The 23,839-nt window shown below is 35.3% G+C and overlaps 1 protein-coding gene and 1 long non-coding RNA gene across 3 annotated transcripts in view; one reads left to right on the top strand and one right to left on the bottom strand.

The window, feature by feature from the left end:
• Positions 1–18,183, top strand: part of pbx3a (pre-B-cell leukemia homeobox 3a) — a 51,758-nt gene extending 33,575 nt beyond the window's left edge. Inside the window, exons 3-11 of one of the 2 annotated variants that reach the window (XM_077241783.1) lie at positions 4,547–4,788; positions 6,001–6,191; positions 8,010–8,145; positions 11,215–11,244; positions 12,231–12,396; positions 12,912–12,989; positions 13,947–14,056; positions 14,660–14,749; positions 16,712–18,183. In XM_077241783.1, the coding sequence (XP_077097898.1) occupies positions 4,547–4,788; positions 6,001–6,191; positions 8,010–8,145; positions 11,215–11,244; positions 12,231–12,396; positions 12,912–12,989; positions 13,947–14,056; positions 14,660–14,749; positions 16,712–16,804 (1,136 nt within the window). In that variant the 3' untranslated portion in view covers positions 16,805–18,183. The remainder of the gene's footprint in view (positions 1–4,546; positions 4,789–6,000; positions 6,192–8,009; positions 8,146–11,214; positions 11,245–12,230; positions 12,397–12,911; positions 12,990–13,946; positions 14,057–14,659; positions 14,750–16,711) is intronic. The other variant, XM_077241784.1, reaches the window with a different exon arrangement.
• On the bottom strand, positions 17,345–22,367 carry LOC143749253 (uncharacterized). Its single transcript, XR_013206905.1, has 3 exons — positions 22,111–22,367; positions 19,561–19,650; positions 17,345–17,502 (listed from the first exon to the last, which is right to left on the bottom strand). It is a non-coding gene; the product is annotated as an uncharacterized LOC143749253 (long non-coding RNA).
• Positions 22,368–23,839: the final 1,472 nt, after the last annotated feature.

The following is a 23,839-nucleotide window of genomic DNA, read 5'->3' on the forward strand; positions in this document are numbered from 1 at the left end:
CATTTGCACTGAATGTTTCTCAGAAGAGAGATTCATTTCTATTTCATAGCTCATCTAATGCTCCTTCAAGTATCAGCTTTCTCTAAAAAAAAGCATTTGAGAAAAAAAAGACACAAATGAGTCAATAGTTAACATCCAGAAATAGTTTAGAGCAATATTTGTCAATCACACTAAATAAATTAAACTCATAAGATTTATGCACTCAAAAATCATGGCTATCAATTTGCATCTATTCGATTTTCATATTTTCAAAATGCATTTATTCAAATTGCATAAATCTGTTCATTGTGAAATCAATTGAATTTATTCCGTTAAAAAGTATGAGCATTATGGCTAGCTGTGGAACAAGCAGTATTCAATTATTTAAATATATAAACTTAGTTATTTTGAATTCTAATTCAGTTTATTAGTACTGTTACTGAAATCTTGCCCGTTTCATTTATGTATGACTGACAAATATGCATCACATAAGGTTTATTAGTTTGTTTATGGTAAGAATTTGTGATCTAAACGGATGGAAATTGTATATGCAAATTCAAATACATACATTTTACATTTAGGCCTAAATATATATTTTGAAGTGTATCTTTTCCAGTAGAAAGCTCTTTTAGAGATCAGAGTGGTAAGAAAATCAAACACTAAGTATTACTGTAAACTTGAACATAAGTATTAAAATTCATGACATGAATAATTCCTCAAATTATGTTTAGATATAATTTTAATATTATTTCTTCAGATATATTAGGCTTCTGTCACTTTATGACCTGATAGATGGATCCATTATATTGTTACATATGTATTTTCTTAAAACATAACTGACTGTATTTACGTGAATCTGTGCCAAGACTGGTATTTTGACACTATTTTATGTGTATTTGACTGTTTAAGCGCAATAAGCTGTGAAATAGAACTCAATTTAGTACTGAGAGGCTTTATGTACCGCACTTTGGGTGTGAATAAAATGATGGGCAATACACAATCCAACGCCGAAATTCAAGCCCTGTAACACCAACAATATTCATCCAGAGCAAATGAGTGAATGGAGGCGGGTTTGTGTGTCACTCGCTGTCAGAGAGATGAGAGATAGATAGAGAGAGAGAGATAGATAGATAGATAGATAGAGAGAGAGAGGGAGAGAGAGAGAGAGAGAGAGAGAGAGAGAGAGAGAGTGAGAGAGAGAGAGAGAGAGAGAGAGAGAGCGAGAGAGAGAGTAGCTGGTAACAAAATGAGTACTAGAAGCGATTCAGATATTTCATTATCGATATGTATTGAAATATCGATATTTTTGACAACACTACATTGCACTTAGTTTATTATTTTAGATGACTTTTTAAAAAATTACAATTGAAAATTGTATATATTATATATAAAATTCAACCCGCCAAAGTGGCTAGTGGGAGTGACTGCGTTACATACCACTGCTGAAATACACACATATTTGGCGGGTTGGTGGATGTTAATGTCAAACCCTGTATATATATATATATATATATATATATATAGTTTTTTTTTTTACTTAGCACAGTTAGAAAGCAGAATGGCAAAATCCTTAAAAAAAAACATTTATATATCAGCAGAGCATTTTTTTCTCCCACGCTCACGTGAGCATCCACTCCATCGCCTGCAAACTCAAAATCAAACGTGAGGTTCCAGAAAAGTCTTTGGTGTGGAATTAAAGGAGGCGATGGAGTTGATCGCTGGAGCACATCTGAACGGCTCACAGCGCTTTTCTTCCACCCACCTCAGTGAGAGACCTGCCACTGTCAATCATTCTCCGGCACACACACACCTCACTCGCTGACGTGACCTCTGATAAACAGCGTGTCGTGGCACACTAGTCTTGCGCTGTGCAGTAATGGCTGAGGACGTGAGGGGGTGCAGTGTTGTGCTGGGCCTGTCTTATTCATTGTAGAGTGATAAGAGGAAAGAACTGCCTATCTGAAACCTTCTTTGGGTGGTCCAGGTGTTCAAGACATTGTCTTTGCATGTCTGAATTTTTTTTTCTTTCTACGGTTTAAAGCCCTATTCGCACGGGATAAGTATTACCTGGTGACCTCTAGTCATTTGTAATAATTGCAGAGATTGTCTGTGATCTTAATCCCGTGCGAATCGGTCATGTCTGTAATTTGTAAAGTAAAAATTCCCTCGCAAATAACCTACCATATTTCCTGAACAACGAGGTCCTGTGATAATATTAGTCCTGTGCGAATCGGCATCTCTGTGATTTGGCGGGCTCGTTTATAATTTTTCTAGGTTTTTGTTTCCTGTGCGCTTCTTTGTCCATCTTTCGCGAAGATTGGAGGCTGCGTTCGAGTGTTTTGATAGTATTTTGGATGCTGGGTCATATCGCTATACTATGGAAGCTTGTTTCCGCCACAGAATGAAAATTAAAAAAGGTAATTGTGACATTTTATCTCACAATTCTGACTTTATTTCTCAGAATTGCGAGATATAAAGTCAGAATTGCGTGAAATAAAGTCGCAATTGCGTGTTATAACGTCAGAATTGCGAGATATAAAGTCAGAATTGTGTGATATAAAGTCGCAATTGAGTGTTATAAAGAGAGAATTGTGAGATCTAAAGTTGCAATTGCGTGTTATAACGTCAGAATTGCGAGATATAAAGTTAGAATTGCGTGATATAAAGTCAGAATTGCGTGATATAAAGTCGCAATTGAGTGTTATAAAGAGAGAATTGTGAGATCTAAAGTTGCAATTGCGTGTTATAACGTCAGAATTGCGAGATATAAAGTTAGAATTGCGAGATATAAAGTCAGAATTGCTTGATATAAAGTCAGAATTGTGTGATATAAAGTCGCAATTGAGTGTTATAAAGAGAGAATTGTGAGATCTAAAGTCGCAATTGCGTGATATAACGTCAGAATTGCGAGATATAAAGTTAGAATTGCGAGATATAAAGTCAGAATTGCTTGATATAAAGTCGCAATTGCGTGTTATAAAGTCAGAATTGTGAGATATAAACTATTCTGAGGGTAAAAGTCAGTCGTCCCCCCCCCCCCCCCCCCATAGAATTGGACTTTATATCACGCAATTGCGACTTTATATCACGCAATTCTGACTTTATATCACGCAATTCTGACTTTATAACACGCAATTCTGACTTTATATCACGCAATTCTGACTTTATAACACGCAATCCTGACTTTATAACACGCAATTCTGACTTTATATCACGCAATTCTGACTTTATAACACGCAATTCTGACTTTATATCACGCAATTCTGACTTTATAACACGCAATTCTGACTTTATAACACGCAATTCTGACTTTATAACACGCAATTCTGACTTTATATCTCACAATTCTGACTTTATAACACGCAATTCTGACTTTATAACACGCAATTCTGACTTTATATCTCACAATTCTGACTTTATAACACGCAATTCTGACTTTATAACACGCAATTCTGACTTTATTTCACGCAATTCTGACTTTATATCTCGCAATTGTGAGAAATAAAGTCAGAATTGCGAGATGTAAACTCGCAATTGTGAGAAGAAAAGTCAGAATTGTGAGATAAAAAGTCGCAATTATTATTATTTATTTAGTGGCGGAAACAAGCTTCCATACTATACACCATACAACTATACAATTTGCATAAAGAGAAAGCTGAAAACCATCAGAAGAGCAAAAACAAAAAGAATGGTAAGATGGAAATGAATGACATGTATAGCAGAATGAGGAAAGGCACATTCTTCTGTTTATGATATATCATACAGCTAGACCTATAATAACGACAGGACATTTCCAAGCAATAGCCTATTGTAATCAGTAATTCGAGTAAAATCACAGGCTTCGCTTATCCCGTGCGAATGCGCCACACCAAATTCAGATGTGGTGGGTGGTAATTTCCAATTCACACAAGGTTCCCAGATAATACTAATCCCGTGCGAATAGGGCTTAAGTTACATTTCTCATCTCTGTATTTTTGTGGTTAAACTTTTTTTTTTTTTTAAATAAGATTTCAGCATCATATACAAACCCTCATGTTGTTGTTGCAAACAATATGCTGTGGAACACAAAAGAAGAAAATTAGAATCTTCATCTATATAAAGATTCTAAAGATTTTATATCTATCTATCTAGTCTGTCTGTCTGTATAGATAGATAGATAGATAGATAGATAGATAGATAGATAGATAGATAGATAGATAGATAGATAGATAGATAGATTATAGATAGATATATAGATGATAGATAGATAGATTATAGATAGATATATAGATGATAGATAGACAGATAGACAGACAGCTAGATGATAGATAATAGATAGTGTATAGATAGATAGTAATATATATATAGACAGACAGACATTATATCTATCTATCATCTATCTGTCTGTCTGTCTGGCTATCTACTCATCTCTTCCGTGAGCACTTCATCATCATCATTTAAAAAATTCCATGCTTTCACTTTCCTTTAATCCCTCCCTACCCTAGCTTGTGCTACTCTAAGCAATGTCTGAAACATATGAAGATCTGCTTCCTGCATATTAATGTTTAAAGTGTGTGTTTTGTGCCAGGTCTCAGTATCCGTGGCAGTCCTGATGAAGACCCTCCTGACCCTCAGCTCATGCGTCTGGATAACATGCTTCTGGCAGAGGGCGTGTCTGGGCCAGAGAAAGGGGGCGGGGCATCAGCGGTTGCTGCGGCAACAGCAGCGGTGGGAGTCGGAGCCGACAACTCCATCGAGCACTCGGACTACAGAGCAAAACTCACTCAGATCAGACAGATCTACCACACCGAGCTGGAGAAATACGAGCAGGTCTGCAACATCACGGTAGAATGCTTATACAGGAATATACTGAAACATGAGTAATCACACATCCTAGCGCTGCTTGTTGGAAAAATAGCTTGTTACTGGAAAAATGTCACTGCATAGATAAACTACTACAGTTCTAGGCAACAACATAGTTACTTATCTCATGCAATGAACACATTCACACGATCATACACATAACGAGTCTTATTTTATGTAGTTACAGTTTGTATTAATTTTTTTGTTAGCTTTTTTTTCTTATATTTTCAGTTTTTATTTAATTTTAGTTCAATTTATAGTTATTTTCTAAATATATTAATTTATAAATTAATTAAATTTTTATGTTAGATTTAGTTTTAGTTAAGCTTTTGATGTATTTTAATTTATATTATTAGTTGTATGGTAACTCTTTACAATAAGTTCTCATTAGTTAATGCATTCGATAACATGAACTGACTATGAGATATATATTTTACATTATTTATTTATTTACCTTTGTTAATGTTTGTTTATAGAAAAAATAATTCATGTTAGTTCCACTAATTAATGTTAACAGTTACAACTTTTGATTTCATTAATGAATATTAATAAATGCTGTAGAAGTATTTCTCATTATAGTTCATGTTATGTAATATAGTTAACTAATGTTAACAAATGAAACCTTATTGTAAAGTGCTACCAGTTTGGTTTATTTTTTGGTTATGAGTCATTTGATTGGTTACATTTACATTTACATTACATGTTTTCATTTTATATTTACTTTAATTTTTAGTCATTTTCTTCAAATATGTAAATATTTTTTAAATATATTTATTTATATTATTTTATTGTTAAGTTTTTTTATTATTTTAATTTATATAATTTATTTGTATTGTTAGTGTAATCCCCCCCCCCCCCCCCCGATTACTAATTTTAATACTAATTTTAGTGCTTAGAATAGTTAGTTGCCAAGGTGTAATTTAAAAATGTTTCATCTATTTATAAAAAAAATCAGCTTTAAATATATTATTTAATTTAATTTCAAATTCTTTATTTATTCGATATGTATTATTATTTTTTATTTTTTTTGTTTTATTTATTTCCAGATACTAATTTTAGTGCTTCAACTCAGTGCTTTTCATCTAATATTTATAATTTATTTTTATTTCAGCTTTATTTCAATAAACAGAAATTAATTTGCAGTCTCTATCCGTTATGAGTAATTTGATTGGTTCACAGGCGTGCAACGAGTTCACTACCCATGTGATGAACCTGTTGAGGGAACAGTCTCGCACGCGACCCATCTCACCCAAAGAGATCGAGCGCATGGTGAACATCATCCACCGCAAGTTCAGCTCCATCCAGATGCAGCTGAAGCAGAGCACCTGTGAGGCCGTCATGATCCTCAGGTCACGCTTCCTCGACGCCAGGTCTGAAACTTTTAGTTTGATCCTAAACTAACTTTTAATGTATGCATTTGTCCAGCATACTTTATCTGTTTGCTTATTTGAATGAGGTGCAATCCATAATACGCCTCATTTACATAGAAAAGGTTGTGTAGAAAGGCACGGAAAATGAATAACACATTCTACGGAGCCACAGAAGGGACATGGTTAGGCTTGCTGTGGTACTCCGTTACATTACAGTCCATCAGATTTCACTTATCAAGTGAAGATAGGAAGGAGAGATGATTGACAGGACGTCAATGTGTGTGTTTATGTATATACAGTCTACACATACACACATTAATATATATATATTAATATACTACTATATATACACACATAGGCCTATATATTATAAAAACACAAACTTTTGTTAGATGAAGATAAATGAAACCTATTTCTTTCTTCAGTCTCATATTTTTTTCCATCACCATGTCCCTTTTGGGGCTCCGTAGAATGCATAATTTCCTTTCCGAGCATAATATTCGGCTTCAGGGACATCAGTGTAGATAAAGCTTGGATTGCTGGTGGTTACTGAATAAGCCCCAGGTTTTTGCTGTAAAATACAAAGCACAAAACTGGTTAGTACATTCAAACATCATTTTGCCCCTGAGAGACTGTCCTACTTATAATGCACTGTAAATAATAAGCATTTGCTTAATAAAAATAAATGATTATTGGTTGTGTGTCTGTTTTTACACATGTAGGTGTTTTTGCTAGTGTGGCTTTGTTTCTCATTGAATTGGATGTGCTGAAAGCGTGGCATGTGTGAACGAGTGGGTGATGTGGTAATGTTTTAAGGTCTTGTGAAGTATTTTGCTTAAGCTGGCAGAGGGATGAGTTGGGTGGGCATAGCACATTTGCCAATTAGTTCCAGTTGGTTAGTCCAGTTACTTAAAGCTAAGAGTAAATTATGCATAAATCTGCTCATCAGAGAATTATTCAAATGATTCTTTGGAATTATTCAAATGCTGGCAAATGAAGCAGACAGGGATTGGTGGGCTCATTAATGACATCATAAAGAGAGATTGGTTGCTAAGGTCAGATTTAATTTAGTCTCATTGACGACATTGCATTGCATTTAAATGTTTTAAAAGTACAACTAAGCATTTAAATATGATCTTATAAGACATATTAATGGTAGATATAGAGTGACGACTGATATTTATATGGATTTTGTGTAAATATCTGCTATACATTTATAAAGATCACATTGATTTACATTACAAACATCAGAATTTCATCTTACTTTTTGGCCATATTAAATATCAGCATCTGCACCAAATTGCATATTTTGCTAAGTTTGGACCTCTGAATAAAATTTAGGGTTTTTTGCTCCTCAAGTATGAGATCCATGTTCTCACTATATCATCTGAGCCATAAAAGCCTGATGTATCAAATATGATATTCAACAAAAAACACATGCAAACTTTGTTCTTTCGATTTTCCATTTTAAAAAATTAGATTTTTTCAGACTATAATTGCAGATGTCAGGCTTTACAGGGGTTAACCAAATCAATTGTTTCGGGCCACATCAGGGACTTATAACTTTAGTCCAATTAATATATACTACATTCAATAATACATAATTTATGCATTATGGTGTAGTTACAGCATCGACCAGCAGGGGGTCATTCAAGCATGATAACCAGCTAAACCTTTGAAAACAATGATTATTTGTGAAATTCTGTGGTGTTGCTAGTGAATATCACACTTTAATAACCTTTAGTATATACAGATATTGAAATGGTTCAGGATCTAACAATACCAATGATTTATTTTTTCCATTTTATACTTCTCCAGGAGGAAAAGGCGCAACTTTAGCAAGCAGGCGACAGAGATTTTGAATGAGTATTTCTACTCTCATCTCAGTAACCCATATCCCAGCGAGGAGGCTAAAGAGGAGCTGGCGAAGAAGTGTGCCATCACGGTGTCGCAGGTGAGTCCAGATACTGCACACACAAGCCTTCAGCTGTCAAACAAGAGGAGATTTTATTCACAATCCGAGCAAAATCACTAACAAATTTGTTAGCGGTGGTCTGTGACACTGTGAAGGTGCAGAGAATTTGGCTCAAAATACAAGTGAAGAAGCAGATCAAAGCTGCCTTGTAACATCTCGAAACAAATGGGCGTGATTTAGAGTGAGCGCACAGTTTTCTGCAACATGGACCCTGGAAGTATTTTTCCCATTGCTTTTCCTTATAAAAAACGTCTAAATAAAGTTTAAATAGAGTTTAGGAGAGTTTAAAGAGAAGGTCTGTTTTTGTAAATGTACTGTTCTAAGTTATGAAAGACATAAAAAATTGCAAACAATTTGGTCCAAGTTTATATTAAGTGTCTTTAACTAGTAGTCAAGTCAAGTCAGCTTTATTTCTACAGCGCTTCATACAACACAGATTGTTTCAAAGCAGCTTTACAGTGATAACAGGAGAATGATTCAATGATGCAAACAGTTCATTTTGGCTGTACAGCAGCTCTAAAAGAAAATAGTGTTGTTCTTCAGCTGAAGTCAGTTCAGTGTTGATTCAGTTCCGTTGTAAATATTAGCAATTATTAATAGTTAATTTTATCTGTAAAGCAGTTCTGCAGAAAAACAGTGATGTCGTCGTCCAGCTCAGTTCGGTTCTCGTCCAATAGTGTCAGTGCAGTCAGATCAATAATATTGTTGAATATTAAGTGTCTCCAACCAAGCAAGCCAGAGACGATAGTGGCGAAAAAAACTTAGTAGAAACCAGGATCAGTCGGGAGGCCAGTTCTCTTCTGGCCAACGAACGATCATAGTGTGATTATGATTCATATGGCTGTCGTGTCAATGAGGCCTTCACAGGGGAGAGTCTAGTTGACAGGATCTCTGCTGACATTCAGTGCTGAGTTATGGCACGTCCTGGTCCTCTATCTGATCTGGATCCGGCCCGGATCCGGCTGACTACGGTGACCTCGGGATAAGGATGAGACAGACCGGCTAATATTAGCGTAGATGCCATTCTTCTTATGATGTAACAAGTACATCAGGTGTTATGGGAAGTGTTCCCGGTTCCGGCTGACCTAATTTATGCAGCATAACAATCCTTTAATGGAAGTGAATTATAGAAATGTGATAATGTATTATGTGCATGCCAGGTTAAAGAGATGTGTTTTTAGTCTAGATTTAAACTGACAGAGTGTGTCTGCTTCCCGGACAATGTTAGGAAGACTGTTAAAAGTTTTGGTGCTAAATAGGAAAAGGATCTACCGCCAGCAGTTGATTTTGATATTCTAGGTATTATCAACTGGCCAGAACTTTGAGATCGCAATAGACGTGAAGGACTATAATGCGTTAAGAGCTCGCTCAAGTACTGGGGAGCTAAACCATTTAGTGCTTTGTAAGTAATCAGCAATATTTTAAAATTACGATACGATAAAATATACGATGTTTAATAGCGAGCCAATGCAGTGTTGACAGAACCGGGCTAATATGGTTGTACTTCCTGGTTCTAGTAAGAACTTTTTGGACCAGCTGAAGTTTGTTTATTAAGCGCGCAGGGCAACCACCCATAAGAGCATTACAATAATCTAGCCTTGAGGTCATGAACACATTAACTAACTGTTACGCATTTGTTATTGTAATTTATATATATTTCTAAGATGGAAAAATTTGGTTTTACAGATGCTAGAAATGTGGCTTTCATATGAAAGATTGGTATCAAAGAGACCCCCAGGTTCCTAACTGACGACGAAAGTGGTCACATGGTACAAGTAGGAGCTCTCAGAAAATTCCCAGATTACAAATTGTAATTACGAGCTCTGGGAGGACGAGTTTTAATTGCAGTAATTACGACATCATGGCGTGAACGCATCTTTACTTCAAATGTTAGTACATACTAGTAGATAAAGACACTTCATATAAAGTGGGACCAACAATTTAATTGGTTGTTGTGTCTAATCTAATCAGAAAAGACAACTACTGACTTTTATGCTCCAATTTCCCATTTTAACTAACGTTAGGTAGCTAGTTAGTCTCAGCCTCAGGACGTAAACCTTAGCTGCAAGTAAACTATATAGATATCTATGTGCAGAATTATATATTCCATTCTTTACTGATCAATAATCATTACTTTTGGACACAGAATCCAAATCTTAAAATCTATTTACACAAATTTTTCAGATGAATCCACCCCTAAAATGACACATAAATGACCTGAACTTTAGTTGCATGAGACTGTGTAGACCGTTATTTTTTATTATTTATGTAATATTACAGTTTCCATTTATGGAAGCTTGTTTCCGCCACAGAATAATACAATTTATTTGATAATTGTGACTTTTAATCTCACAATTCTGACTTTTTTTCTCACTTTTCTGACTTTTTCTTTTTCTCTGGCTTCTTTTCAATTTTAGTTAAATTCTTTAGTCAAATCTTAATAGTTTTAAATCAGTTTTCTGTTTTAATGTTTTTCAGTTTGTAATTTTAGTATTTAAACTTAACTGCATTTAATTTTCATTTAGTTTAACTTAAGTTTTATCTTATTTTTTTTTTTTTTACTTTTTAATAGTTTTAGGTTAAGTTGTTACTTCAGTATTGTGGGTAATGTAGTTCTTTTGAAATTCTGCAATTAGAAACTATATTGTTAAGTAGGAATCACAGTGACACAGATTTTTTGTAAATAAAGATTTTTGGAGTATGTTTTCAGTCTTTCTACGTCTAAATTTCATGTTTAAATCAATGTGTTACTCGCAGTCTCTTTGTAATTATATCTGAAATTTACTAGCAATTGTTTCGAAGTAAATAACACCAAATTTATTTTCAGTGTAGAATCCTATAACACCCTCAGCTTATACATCATCTCTCTGAATGGCATTCTTACTTCCAGAGGCCGACTTGTTGCTCTCAAATGAACTTTATGATGAACGTCTATCCTTTATTCAGCCTGTTTAATGGGAGCGGGTGTTGTTTGTGTAATGGATGGGTGTGTGGGGTGTACAGGAAGTCGTTACTTTAAAAAATAGCCCCTTCTTTTTGTGCCCTCAGGGGAAGGGAAGCACCATCACTGTGTCACAGGTATGTCACTAAAACACGCGTCCGTCTGTCCTCTGTGTTGTCTGTCGATGTTGGTTACAGTGGCAGCCGTGTCCGTGTACTGAACAACGGTCATCCTTTACAGACCGCGCTAGAAATGCTAGTGTTTGAGCGGCCATAAGACAATGCATACATTTACTCGCCACTGGGATCAGTTACATGCCTTTTTGCACTTGGATCATGTCCTCTGGCTGTCTTTTATTGGCTCCCGAGATTATGACAACAGCGAGGCGTTTTTATTGTGCATCTTCAACTGTTCCGCCTCCCATTGGCAGTTTAAAGGCTGTTTGGAGATATTTTATGAAGGAGCCATTGCTCGGGGTGGATGTTATTTTAATATGTCTGGGTTTGTAGCAACGTTAATATTCTTTTGCACAAGGTTGGTCCATTTACAACCGTATGAGAATAACAGTCTCTGTAAAACACATATAAACACGGTTTTCTGAGAACCTGTGAATGGTTTGTTTGCAGCATATATTTCATTAGCCTGGTCCTACCAGACTCTCGCTTGTCTCCATTGACAAGCGTTAACTTACTTGACTTATTACAATTTAAAATAACTGTTTTAAAATGTAAACTATCGAAGCAAAACTTCAACTTTCAACTATTATTAATAAACACCAATAATAATTGACCAGCAAATCATCATATTAGAATCATGATCATGTGATCACTGGAGACTGGAGTAATGATGCTGAAAATTCAGCTTTTTACAATTTTACCCTTTTTACTGTATTTTTAACGAAATAAATGCAGCCTTGGTGAGCAGAAGAGACCATAAAACAGTCATAGCAACCTCAAACTTTTGAATGGTAGTGTATCATTTTTGTTTGTTGTTGTTGATTTTGGGATAAAAAATGATAATATATTATGTATAATAATACTTTTATAATATTTTATAATGTATAATATAATATTTTTATAGCATTTCCTCATGAGATTCATCCACATTTGCCTCTCTATCTCAGGTGTCGAACTGGTTTGGTAATAAACGTATCCGCTATAAGAAGAACATCGGTAAATTCCAAGAAGAGGCGAATCTGTACGCAGCGAAGACAGCGGTGACGGCGACTCAGGCCGTAGCGGCCGCTGTACACAACAGCCAGACCAACTCGCCCGCAACGCCCAGCTCTGGTACACACACACACACACACACACACACACTCTATGGACGAGACCACCGGGGCTAGTTGTCACTAATGTTTTGAGTCCATTTGCACAAATACTTGCTTTCTTTAGTAGTAGTTTTGCATTTTGGTTTAAAATATAAACATTTATTGACCAAATCAGTGGTATCTTTAAATTAATTGCCAATTATTAACAGGTAAATGACTTAAATAGGCATTCTAACAGGCACTGTGACAACATGTCCTGATATAGGGGTCAACAACAAGTGTTTCTTTTGTCCTAGGCAATAAGAGTGGACATATTTAATAGCTTTTTTGTAGCCAGAACTTTTAAGGTTTGTGTATACACAGAAAATAAACCCCTGTGAAACATTCACTTGTGTAAACATTGTGACAACTTGCCCCGCTCTCCCCTATATTCCATATAACAGTATCCAGATCTAGTCTAATTATTTGAAATGAGTAATTTAAGAGTTTAAATGGGTTTTGTTCTGTGTCAAATGTCCGTCATTTTCTGTTCAGGTTTTCAGATGAAAGATGAAGACTTTCAATTGGATGCAACAGAAGATAAAAACAATCTGTTAAACAACATTTTCACTGGTACAGCGACTTGAAGACACTTCCTGTGATGAGAATTACAGCAAACTTTCTCTCTGTCTCTGTGTTCATTTGTGTATGTGCATATACAGTGACCCCAAAAAATATCCATTTGGATAATTATTTTAACCCTGTAAAGCCTGATAAGCTTTTTATTTTTTTATTTTATGGAACGCTTTATTAAACCTTTAGACAAAAACATTTTTAGTTTCATATTTGAGACATCAGGCTTTTGGGGCTCATTTACTGTATTATGATATAGTGAGAATATGAAACTCATACTCGAGGATAAAAAATACCTCAATGTCATTAAAAAATGTGCAATTTGGCGCGGATGGTGATATTTATATGGCCAAAAAGTAAGATGAAATTCTGATCGCTTGTAATGTAAATCAACAGTACAGCAGACTACTTAATAATGCATATAGTCGTCACTATATTTCACAATAAAATGTCTTAAAAAGGTGATATTTAAATGCTTAGTTTTATTATCAAAGTGTAGTTTTTTAAAAACATATAATGCAATGCTGTACAATGATGATTAGAAGATAGAAGTTCCTCTAAATCCTGATGGATCATATTTGATACTCACATTTGAACATCTTTTCTAACAAACAATATATGGATAATCAAGTGAAGTTGCTTCAGTCCAGTAAGTGTCCATCTAGAAATATTACTTACAATAAAAAAGATTTGTATGTTTATTGTTATGTATAAAAATCAGTGCAGATTTCAAGACACGTGACCCAGGACCCGGGGCGTTTTTACAATTACTACTAAAAGGCCTTTTACTTGCTAAAATGTATAAATCAGACGACAGAAGGGATATACATTGTGTGCAACAGGTTTGATCATGTTGATAATTTGCAGGCGTTAGAAATTTGATACAGTAATATGATACATGTAGAAAGACTTCACTGAGCATGTTCACAGACTCACTGTTCCTCCGTCTCTCTGCAGGGTCTTCGGGTTCGTATAGTTTGCCAGGTTCAGGAGACATGTTTATGAGCATGTCCAGCCTGAATGGTTCATACCAGCCGGCCCAGGTCCCCGTCCCAGGACAGACACAGGTATCACACACACCAACGCACGAGCATAATATAGACAAAAACGTACAACATAATATAACTTAAATGTATTTAATGTTCACCAAGGCTACATTTATTTGAACAAAAATACAGTAATATTGTAAAATGTTTCTATTTTACTAGAAATATTCTAGTTTTCTATTTGAATATATGATAAAAATGGAATTTATTCCTGAGATCAAAGCTGAATTTTCAGCATCATTACTCCAGTCTTCAGTGTCACATGATCCTTCAGAAATCATTCTAATATGATGATTTGCTGCTCAACAAACATTTATTGTTATCAGTGTTGAAAACAGTTGTGCTGCTTCATTTTTTGTAGAGACCGTGATAATTTTTTTCAGGATTCTTAGAATGAATAGAAAGTTCAAAAAAAAAAAAAAATATATATATATATATTTTTTTTTTTAATATTATAAATGTATTTACATCCACTTTTGATCAATTTAATGTCTTACTAACCCCAAACTTTTGAATGGTAGTGTATATATGAAATATGTGTCTAGAATACCAATAACATCACAGCCAGTCCTTCATTATTTCTCAGCGTTTACGATCTCCTGTCCGGTCTTTCTCTCTCCGCAGGGAGACTCCATACGTCACGCCATCGGTCAGTCGTTGGGTTACAGCGATGGTCTGCGGGGAAACCCACTTTACAGCCCTCATGCCTTGAACGTAAGTGTGTTATTTGAAAGTAAAACATTTAAGCTGGAAGTATATTCAGTGCAAGTATGCAAATGCAGAAGAAAATGCTTGGACACTTTCAACTAAACAAACCAAAGTCAAACAGACTTAAATCTGCACCAAAAGCTCTAGTGTAAAAGTGCTTTAGGGTCTGAATATCACACAAACACACACACACCGTCTCATGTGCTGGCGAAGGAATAATCTCTTCACAGCAGGACTCCTGGAGTCATTCAGAAAGACGTTGTATGATCAAACCGTCGCTCCATGAGACGACAAAGACGACAGCCGAGATTAAGACTGGGAGAGGTGAAGCTGCTTCTGTGAAAAGGCAAAGATAAACGTATGGATTCATATTAATATTCGCACACAGGGCTGTTTGCTGGGATAGAAAGCAAATGCGTTCTGTTTCCATTTTCCAAAATGCATCTAATAACACAAACGACATGCACGGCTCTTGCCAGTATATATCTGCCTTCTTATTGAACCACACACTCTCTCTCTCTCTCTCTCTGAGCAAATTTGTGGTCCATTTCCTTATCACTATAATAAAATATGAAACTGGAATTGCCTGCAGCTTTGTACAGATGTGAATAGCATCTTCCCAGATGAGGTTTGATAAGACCTACATATAATGGAGTCATAGCGTTAAAGGTTCATTTATCTATTGAGGCAGCTACGTCGAGGAAAAAGCATAATACTAATGCGAGAGGAAAAGAATATTTTCATAGGATATTAAGACTTATTTATATTAATATATATACATTTATATTAAGACCATTTTTCAAATGCAAGGCTTGTTAATACCAATTACAGATTTTTTCACCAATTACAGATTATTTGTATAAACAAGTAAAAAAAAGAAGAAAAAAAAATCTGCCAGTGTAAATAACAATAAAAATAAAAACATTAGACCAAAAAAATTAAAATTAGACCAAAAAACTTAAAATTAGACCAAAAAACAAGATTAGGAATTTTTCAATGTAGAATCTAGCTAGTGTTGTAGTTGACGCTTTCCAGCCTAGATAATTATGACAAATGTTGAGTTAGATTGACTAAACATGACAAAAAATAACATACATTGACCTGAATGTTTATACTTAGCTTAAGAATTAAATTAAATCACTCAATTAATTAAATCGAACAATATGTATCTTATTTCCACAAGTTAGTCTAGAAGTCTTCTGGTCTCGCCTGGATTAAGATGGTTTCCTAAGCACTGTTGTAAAAAGTTACTTTTAAAAGTAATCTGTTACAATATTGCCTTACTTTCTAGAAAGTAACTAGTTACTTTTAATGGAAAGTAATGCATTACAGTATTTTTGTGCTACTTTTTTCATCTGGGCGGGCTTTGCTTGTTTGTTTTTAACAACAACAAAACAAAGGCCCTTTCAAAACAAATGCATTTAATTATTTGCATGTTTGTGTAATATTCGGAGCTTGAATTTCACTGTTTTTACTCATTTTGAGGAATTCTGAATCTGTGCAAGCTAGGCAAGGAAATGCTCACATTTAGTCTAGAACTACAATAAGCATCATGTTCACACAAAGCACACACTTACGATTTCTCTCGACATGGGAACCGGAGAGCTGTCAGTCAATACATGGGAAAACAAAGCAACTTACGATACTTATTTGAAAAAGTTACTAAGATGTTTTGCTTACATTTTTAGAGTAATGCATTACTTTAATAGTTACTTAAGATAAGTAATCTGATTACATTACTCGACTTACTTGTGTCCTAAGTGCCCAAAAAGCTTCTAAAACCATATAAATAGACCAGCCTGAACATGGTTAGACTGGTTTAAACTCGATTTTGTTTCAGCATTTAGACAAAATGGATACAAACAGAGCGTTTTATCTGATCTTTCTCTCAAAAATCAATACCGGCTAATGTTTCCATTCTGACTTTAATTACACGTCTCAAATAGTCTCTTGTGTGTCTCTTTCCAGGGTAACGGTGGCTGGCATGATGCAGTCACTCCGTCTTCTGTGACGTCTCCTATAGAGGGAGCAAACAGCATTCACTCGGACACCTCTAACTGACCAGTATGAGAACCCGCAGGACAACCTACACAACTCAACAACATCTCCAGTGAGAGCACGGAAATGAAACAGACGTGAAACCGCTCTGGTTCTTCAGTACCTTACTTTGACTTAAAGAACACCATAGGATTGATGGTACCAGCTTTCTTTCCAAAACTGGTGATGCCTCAATAAACTTGGCCAACATGTACGATTGTGGGAACAAGGGATGCTTTTGTCATAATCTCTGTGAACATCTTTGAATAGGTTTAAAAATAGATCATGATTTAAATTGACTTGTATCACTGTCTTCTTGCACAGTACAGTGTGTTCGTTCTTAAGTGTGATTTTTCTCTTGCAGATCACCAACATGGAGAAACTGATTTTTTTAAACTGTATTTTTAATGATTTAACTTGAGCATTAATGTTATTCATAATAATAAAGGTCAATGACATCTTAGTTTTAACAAATTATGACAATAATTGACATCAAGACTGCGGTCCTGCATATTCAGATTCAGCTATTTATATTCAGGTACAATGTACCAAGATCACCACATCAAAAGAGCAAAGCTGTAGCCTTCCAGAAGTAAAATACCTTTGATAATGTCCATAAAGATGATGTATACTGTATGAAGTGACTGTATCTGCGGAGCTGATTGGTTTCTTTCAGGTCCAGGTTGGCTCACAACTCCTCGTTGAACAATGTTTTGAAATGTCTAAGGAGAAAATGCATGGAAAATTTACTTCTGAAATCTTGTGTTCAGCTCTGCTATCAGAAACAGTTTGCATCTGAAACATTTCTCAAATTATAAATTCTTGCACTCTTAAAAATAAAGCTTCCAAAATGTTTTTTTTTTTTACAGTGATGACAGATAGAAGAACCATTTTTGGTTCCACAAAGATCCTTTCAGTCAAGTTTTTCTTAGTGTGAAGAACCTTTTCCATTATAAAGAAGGTCCAATGGATGTCGAAAGTGATGGAACCATCGAAGAACTTTAATTTATAAGAGTGTAGAGCTACTGTTGACAGATCATGCAAACCAGATTTGTATTTGATAATGACATTTAAGCGACAAGACATAATCAAATGATAAAAAAAGCATTTTTGATTTTATTTCCCCTTACTCCATACATACATACATGCTCCGTATGACAGATTATACTGATTCTTTTTAAGTTTGCTTTACTTTTTACTACTCTTTGGGTAGTTTTTAATTTGCGATGTCTTTTAAAAAGGTTGTAATATTTAAAAAAATATATGTTCTCTAATGTATTAACAGAATTTACACTGAGCAACTCTCTATGAGGAAAAATTCATGTAATATTATTAGTTTTTGATAAAGGAAATACTTGTATTTCTGGCCAAAAAAGTGTTTCAATAAACATTTTGAAATGAGATTCTTAGTCTGATATTATATAAACTCATATACGACAACTAACTGGACGCCCATTTTTAGTGTTTTTCCCATGAATTCAAGTTTAATGGGTAAGTTTTCTGTCTTGTTGAAGCATTACAAGTGACATTGTCTATGTGTTCAATGTTCATATGTATTTCACTTTGCATGCTGTAGTCTGTGAGCAATTACCTTCCGACTCAATGAGACTACAGTCAAAAACACTTCCGCTTTTCTACATGTCTTTATCAGACAAAATATCTATACGTGCGTAGTCCGTCATTTGGGACACAATTTTTTCTCTTCTTTTTTGCCAATTTTAGCTCAATCTGCCAGACAGAAGTGCCTAGGAAAAGTAAAAATAACCACCTACACATCTCCCCAACTAGCCATGGGATTTAATTCAGAAATAGAATTTATGCTGCAAGGTTTGTATTGGGTGTGTGCAAAAAGTATGAGCAATAGGAATTCAACAAATGTGACAAAATCAATAAAACTGTCCTAATAGTAACAATAATGCTTGCAAAACCTCTACAAATGAAGCGCAAAGGGGTCAAAGAAAGATTTGAAAAGCTTGTGTTGAGTTGATCTGTTTGATTGGTTAACATCTTTATATAAACCACACAGAGAGAGAGAGACGGCATCGTCAGCTTTGGCAAACTGAGATTCATTAATAATTCCACCTGAGTGGCAATAAATCTGGTGTGGTTCTCGATGAAACGGCAACACACCCTCATAAATCAGAGAGATTACAGGACGATATTTCAGGATCTCACGTCTATTTCTGTCAGTCGAACTAATAGCCTCTGCCGATCCCTCACAGTGATAGCTCATGAATCCGAGATTTGTTTTCAAAATGTCAACGGTGCAATATGCAATCTCCCTGACAGTGGCAAAATGCCCTTTAATTATTTATTTACCCCCCACTGTCAGTTACAGGACTGAGAGGTCAGGCAGAAACGCGAGCATGCGTCCAATGCATTAATGAGAAGTTTCTATGAAAAATTCCTTATGAAGATCAAAACAGCAGAGGAGGCAGGAACTGGCCATTGACGAAACGTCTACAGCATATGATTCTTTGTGCAGCCTAATTGCAATTCAGTAGCCTATTTAGGGTGAAAGATTTGTTTCTCTGTGATGTGAATTCAGCACAAGTTGTTGTCCTCTCAATATAATGTGTCAGTTTTGACAAGCAGTTAAATAACCTTTTGCTGGTGGAGGACTACATTTGATCTACATTTACTACAGGAGCATTGAAAACCACAGCTTGCAAGTCAACATAAAGTCATGGCAAAATTGAGTCCTTCTCAGCACTGCACATTATTCTGAAGAGGGGGGAAAAAGCTGTCTTTGTAACATTTAATCAAAAGTCATAACTTACTCTGTCTCTGGCATAACTTTCCTTTGGGCCGCAGTCAAGCCCTCTTGTTTTTCAACCTCCTGTCGTATTGAGACACTTCCAATCAATTCCCTGCATATAAAAACCAAGTCGTTTTTCTTGTTGAGTATCGCAGTTGACTCAGAAAAATGCCACATTAAGAAATTTAAATTGGTTGCAAATGCTATATTTAACATTAAACTATAAGCTATTCTTAACTAGCCTAGGGTAGTTAAGAATAGCTTATAGTTTAATGTTGGGTTGGTAAAAATGCTTGGTTGTTTTAACCCAAATTTGGGTCAAATATGGACAAACCCAGCCATTAGGTTAAATTTTTTATTACATTTTTAACCCAATGTTTGAGTTTGTCCATATTTTACCCGAAATTGGGTTAAAACAACCCAGCATTTTTTAACAAAACAAAACAAAAATGTATTTTCCCCATGCATTTTCCATGCATTAATGCATTTTCAGGTTAAAGTTAACGCATTCTCAGGTTAATGTGTCTTGTTGTAAGATTTTATTGATTTATTGGACAACGAGACAAAAATAATAAAATGTATAATACTTTGTTTGCAGTGTAGCATCGCTACTTTTAGTTACTCAGTCACTTGATGTCACTAATGGTCTGATCATCTTCTGTAGAGTCAAAATAACTATATTATTAGCATATTATCTGACCACCCCTGTGGCTAGAAAGTCTCTGTGGAATAGAGATGCCCCACACGCACGCACGCACACACACACACACACACACACACACACACACACACACACACACACACACACACACACACACACACACACACACACACACAGCCTGAGGACAGACTCAGAGAGTATCTGCTCATTAGTGTTCACCATGCTGCTTGTGACACCATTAAAAGTAAACAAAAACCAGGCATTTTTCACTCTAGCCGTGAGCTATAAGAATCAGCATTGTACATTACGGAAATGAAGGTAAAAGGTGTCTGAGGTTAAAGACACCAAAGGCTTTATAGCTTTAAAAAGCATGCAACTTTGGTATAATGGTGTTCAGGATTGGGCTTTGTCAGGTGGACGATAAAAAGGGAGAGCTGATATAAAGTAAGGGAAAGCACGAGGTGAAACCCAACGCAAGCATCTCTGCAGCCAGCAGGCATCATAAAGAGTATGCAAATCACACCGCCTGTCTGCCTCGTTAATATTAAACATGGCTTATTAGACAGAGCAAAAGCCTGACCCCTGGAGCGGCTCACACACCTCATGAATAATTAATGCGTCTGATTATGTTAATCAGGAGCGTTGCAGGAGAGGAGTGTGTGGGGATTTGCTCGAGGTGTGGGACGACCCGTGCCATGGGCTTTGCTTTTTATCTCCTGTCAACTCAATCTGCGTTACGCCACTACACGCTTCATTTTTTTTATTCAATCCTAGAGAAAAGGTCCTACTTATTCAATATACTAATTTGTATTGCCATTAGCAGCAGAGTTCTTGTTCTACTTTGCTATTTTCTACAGCAATATACACTAACAGGCAAAAGTTAGGAATTATTACGCTTTTTAAACGTTTTAAAAGAAGTCTCTTCTGCTCAAGAGGCTGTACAATTTAGAGGCTTAGTTACAATAAAGTAACTGTTTTTCTATTGTTTTTTTCTGTGATCAAAGCTGAATTTTCAGCATCATTACTCCAGTCTTCTGTGTCACATGATCCTTCAGAAATCACTCTAATATGATGATTTGCTGTTCTGCTGCTCAATTATTAATAATGGTTCCTTATTATTATCATCAATGTTTTTGCTGCATAATATTTTTTTTTGAAAACCGTGAATACAGTCTTTTCAGGATTCTCTGATGAATAATGTTCTTATGAACAGCATGTTTTTCAAATAGAAATCTTTTGTAACATTATAATGTCTTTACTGTCACTTTTGATCAATTTAATGCATCCTTGCTGAATACAATTATTTTACTTTTTCATTTTTAAATCTTATACAATTGAATGGTAGTTTATCACAGTTTACACAAAAACTGTTTTCAACATTGATAATAATCAGAAATGTTTCTTGAGCATCAAATCATCATATTAGACTGATTTCTGAAGGATCATGTGACACTGAAGACTTTAATCACTGGAATAAATGATGTTTTAAAATATATTTAAATAGAAAAAAGTTATTTTAAATTGTAATAATATGACTGTACTTTTGATCAAATGCAGTCTTGGTAAGCATACTCTAAAAATGCTGGGTTGTTTTAACCAAATGTTGGGTCAAACATGAACAAACCCAAACAATGGGTTAAAATTTTAATTAAAAACATGTAACCCAATGGCTGGGTTTGTACATTTTTGACCCAAATTTGGGTTGAAACAACCCAGCATTTATTAGAGTGTAACAGAGTTCTTAACAAACATTTAAAAAAGCTTAATTATTCCAAAATGTACCCATAATCGGTTACGGTAAATAAGTGGAACTGTGCTAAAAACTGACCTCAGCGAGCACCTGAAATGTTTAGCGGTGTGTAGGTCATTTTTTACACTGCAGATCTTCACACTAAGGGCATTTAGACTGACCTCCTCTTGACCCCGCATTTCTACGGGATCTTCTATTCCTGCTGCTTTTCTCTAGGGATGAAGACCAGCAATGAATGGCCAACAGAACCCGTGGAAGAAGATCCAATCAGTCACCGCTGAACAGAACCGCCCTGTGAAACTCATCAGGGATAAAGATGGCCACGGGGTCTCGTCTTCAGAGAAAAACGGCCCCAGAAATGATACGATCAGCATCTGTCGGTAAGGCTGCGCTCAAGGCCATTTTTTAGCTTCAATATCCTGAAGGAGAAGATGAAGATCATTGCCAAAATAATGACTTTGTGGGGCTGGAAAAAAGATTTATATGATATATGTACGGACAAAAGATGAGATTTAGTGAGTGATGGAATTTATTTTTAGCAATTTTTACCATCCCGGCAAAAACTGTTGCTTATATGCCTTATTTGCCAGAGAAACAAGTGCATCTTTTAGTATTTTGTGCTTGAACTTCCGTTTTTGTGGTAATTTATTTTGAAAATTTTATGGCATCGCTGTCGAAGAGTAGCCTAATTCACTGTTGAAGTGGATTTACTTATTGTAAAGTTAACCAAAGTTGCCATGAGCATTGTAACTACTGTTTGAAGCGGATCCAGAATAAATGTCCGGGAAGATTTGCAAACGCGCGCCTCATTTATAAATCCGTAAGATCTTCATACATCTTACCTCACACACAACAAGTGCTGGAAATGGGCGGGGCTTTCAGCAGGTGTGGTGCTGATTAGTTAATAATCATGAAACAAAAAGCATGTGTTTCTGGTGCAGAGGCTTGACCAAGGAAGCCATACTTAGTTAAAGGAATAGCTCACTCAGTTATTAAAGGGATAGTTCACCCAAAAATAAAAATTCTGTCATAATTTTACTGACCCTTACGTTGTTCCAAACCTGTTTGACTTTCGTTCATCTTCGTAAACACGCTTTATAGATTAACATTTTGTAAATAAATAAAGAATCACGTTTATGCGCAAATAAAGAATCACGTCGCTTCATAAAACTGAGGTTAAACCACTGGAGTCACATGGATTATTTACTTTAATCATGTCTTTACCACTTTACTGGGCCTTAAAAGTGGTAGTTGTGTAGCTGTCAATGGAGGGACAGAATTTTTGGGTGATTTATCCCTTTAAAATACACAAAAGGATTTTGCAGAATGTCCAAAATGTACACTGTTAGGCAGCACAAACTCAACTCAACTAAAACCAAATTAGAATTAAGGCTTTTTATTTTATCGCCTGACATTTATAATGTTAATTCCATTTCAAATAAATGTTGTTCTTTTTAACTTTAAATTCATCAAAGAATCCTAAATAAAAAAATATCATGGTTTCCTTCCACAGAAATATTAAGCAGCACGACTGGTTTCAAAATCATAATAATGATAAGAAGAAGAAGAACGGAGTGTCTATTTACAGTAAGTGCAAATTTACACTAACTCCACACACTGGCGTCTGGTTGGGCCAGACAAAATAATGTAAGATGCTGGATTGTCAATAGTGTAGGAGAAAGGAGAGTCACCTTTTGCCGAACTCTCTCTGTTCCCTTTTCCCATCACACATCAGATCGGAAAGGCATTTATTTTCAATAAAAATTACAAAAAAAATATTCAAACGGTGTAAATAAAGTGTCTAATGTGTGTTTGATAATAAAGTGTTTAGGGTTAGGGATAGGGAGGGCTTTATTGTCCCAATAAGGCAGCATCCATATCATTTTATTA

The sequence above is a fragment of the Siphateles boraxobius genome, unplaced genomic scaffold (genome assembly GCF_051911475.1).
Source record: "Siphateles boraxobius isolate OS27281-9 unplaced genomic scaffold, OSU_SipBor_1 24, whole genome shotgun sequence".
NCBI classification, from domain to species: Eukaryota; Metazoa; Chordata; class Actinopteri; order Cypriniformes; family Leuciscidae; genus Siphateles; species Siphateles boraxobius.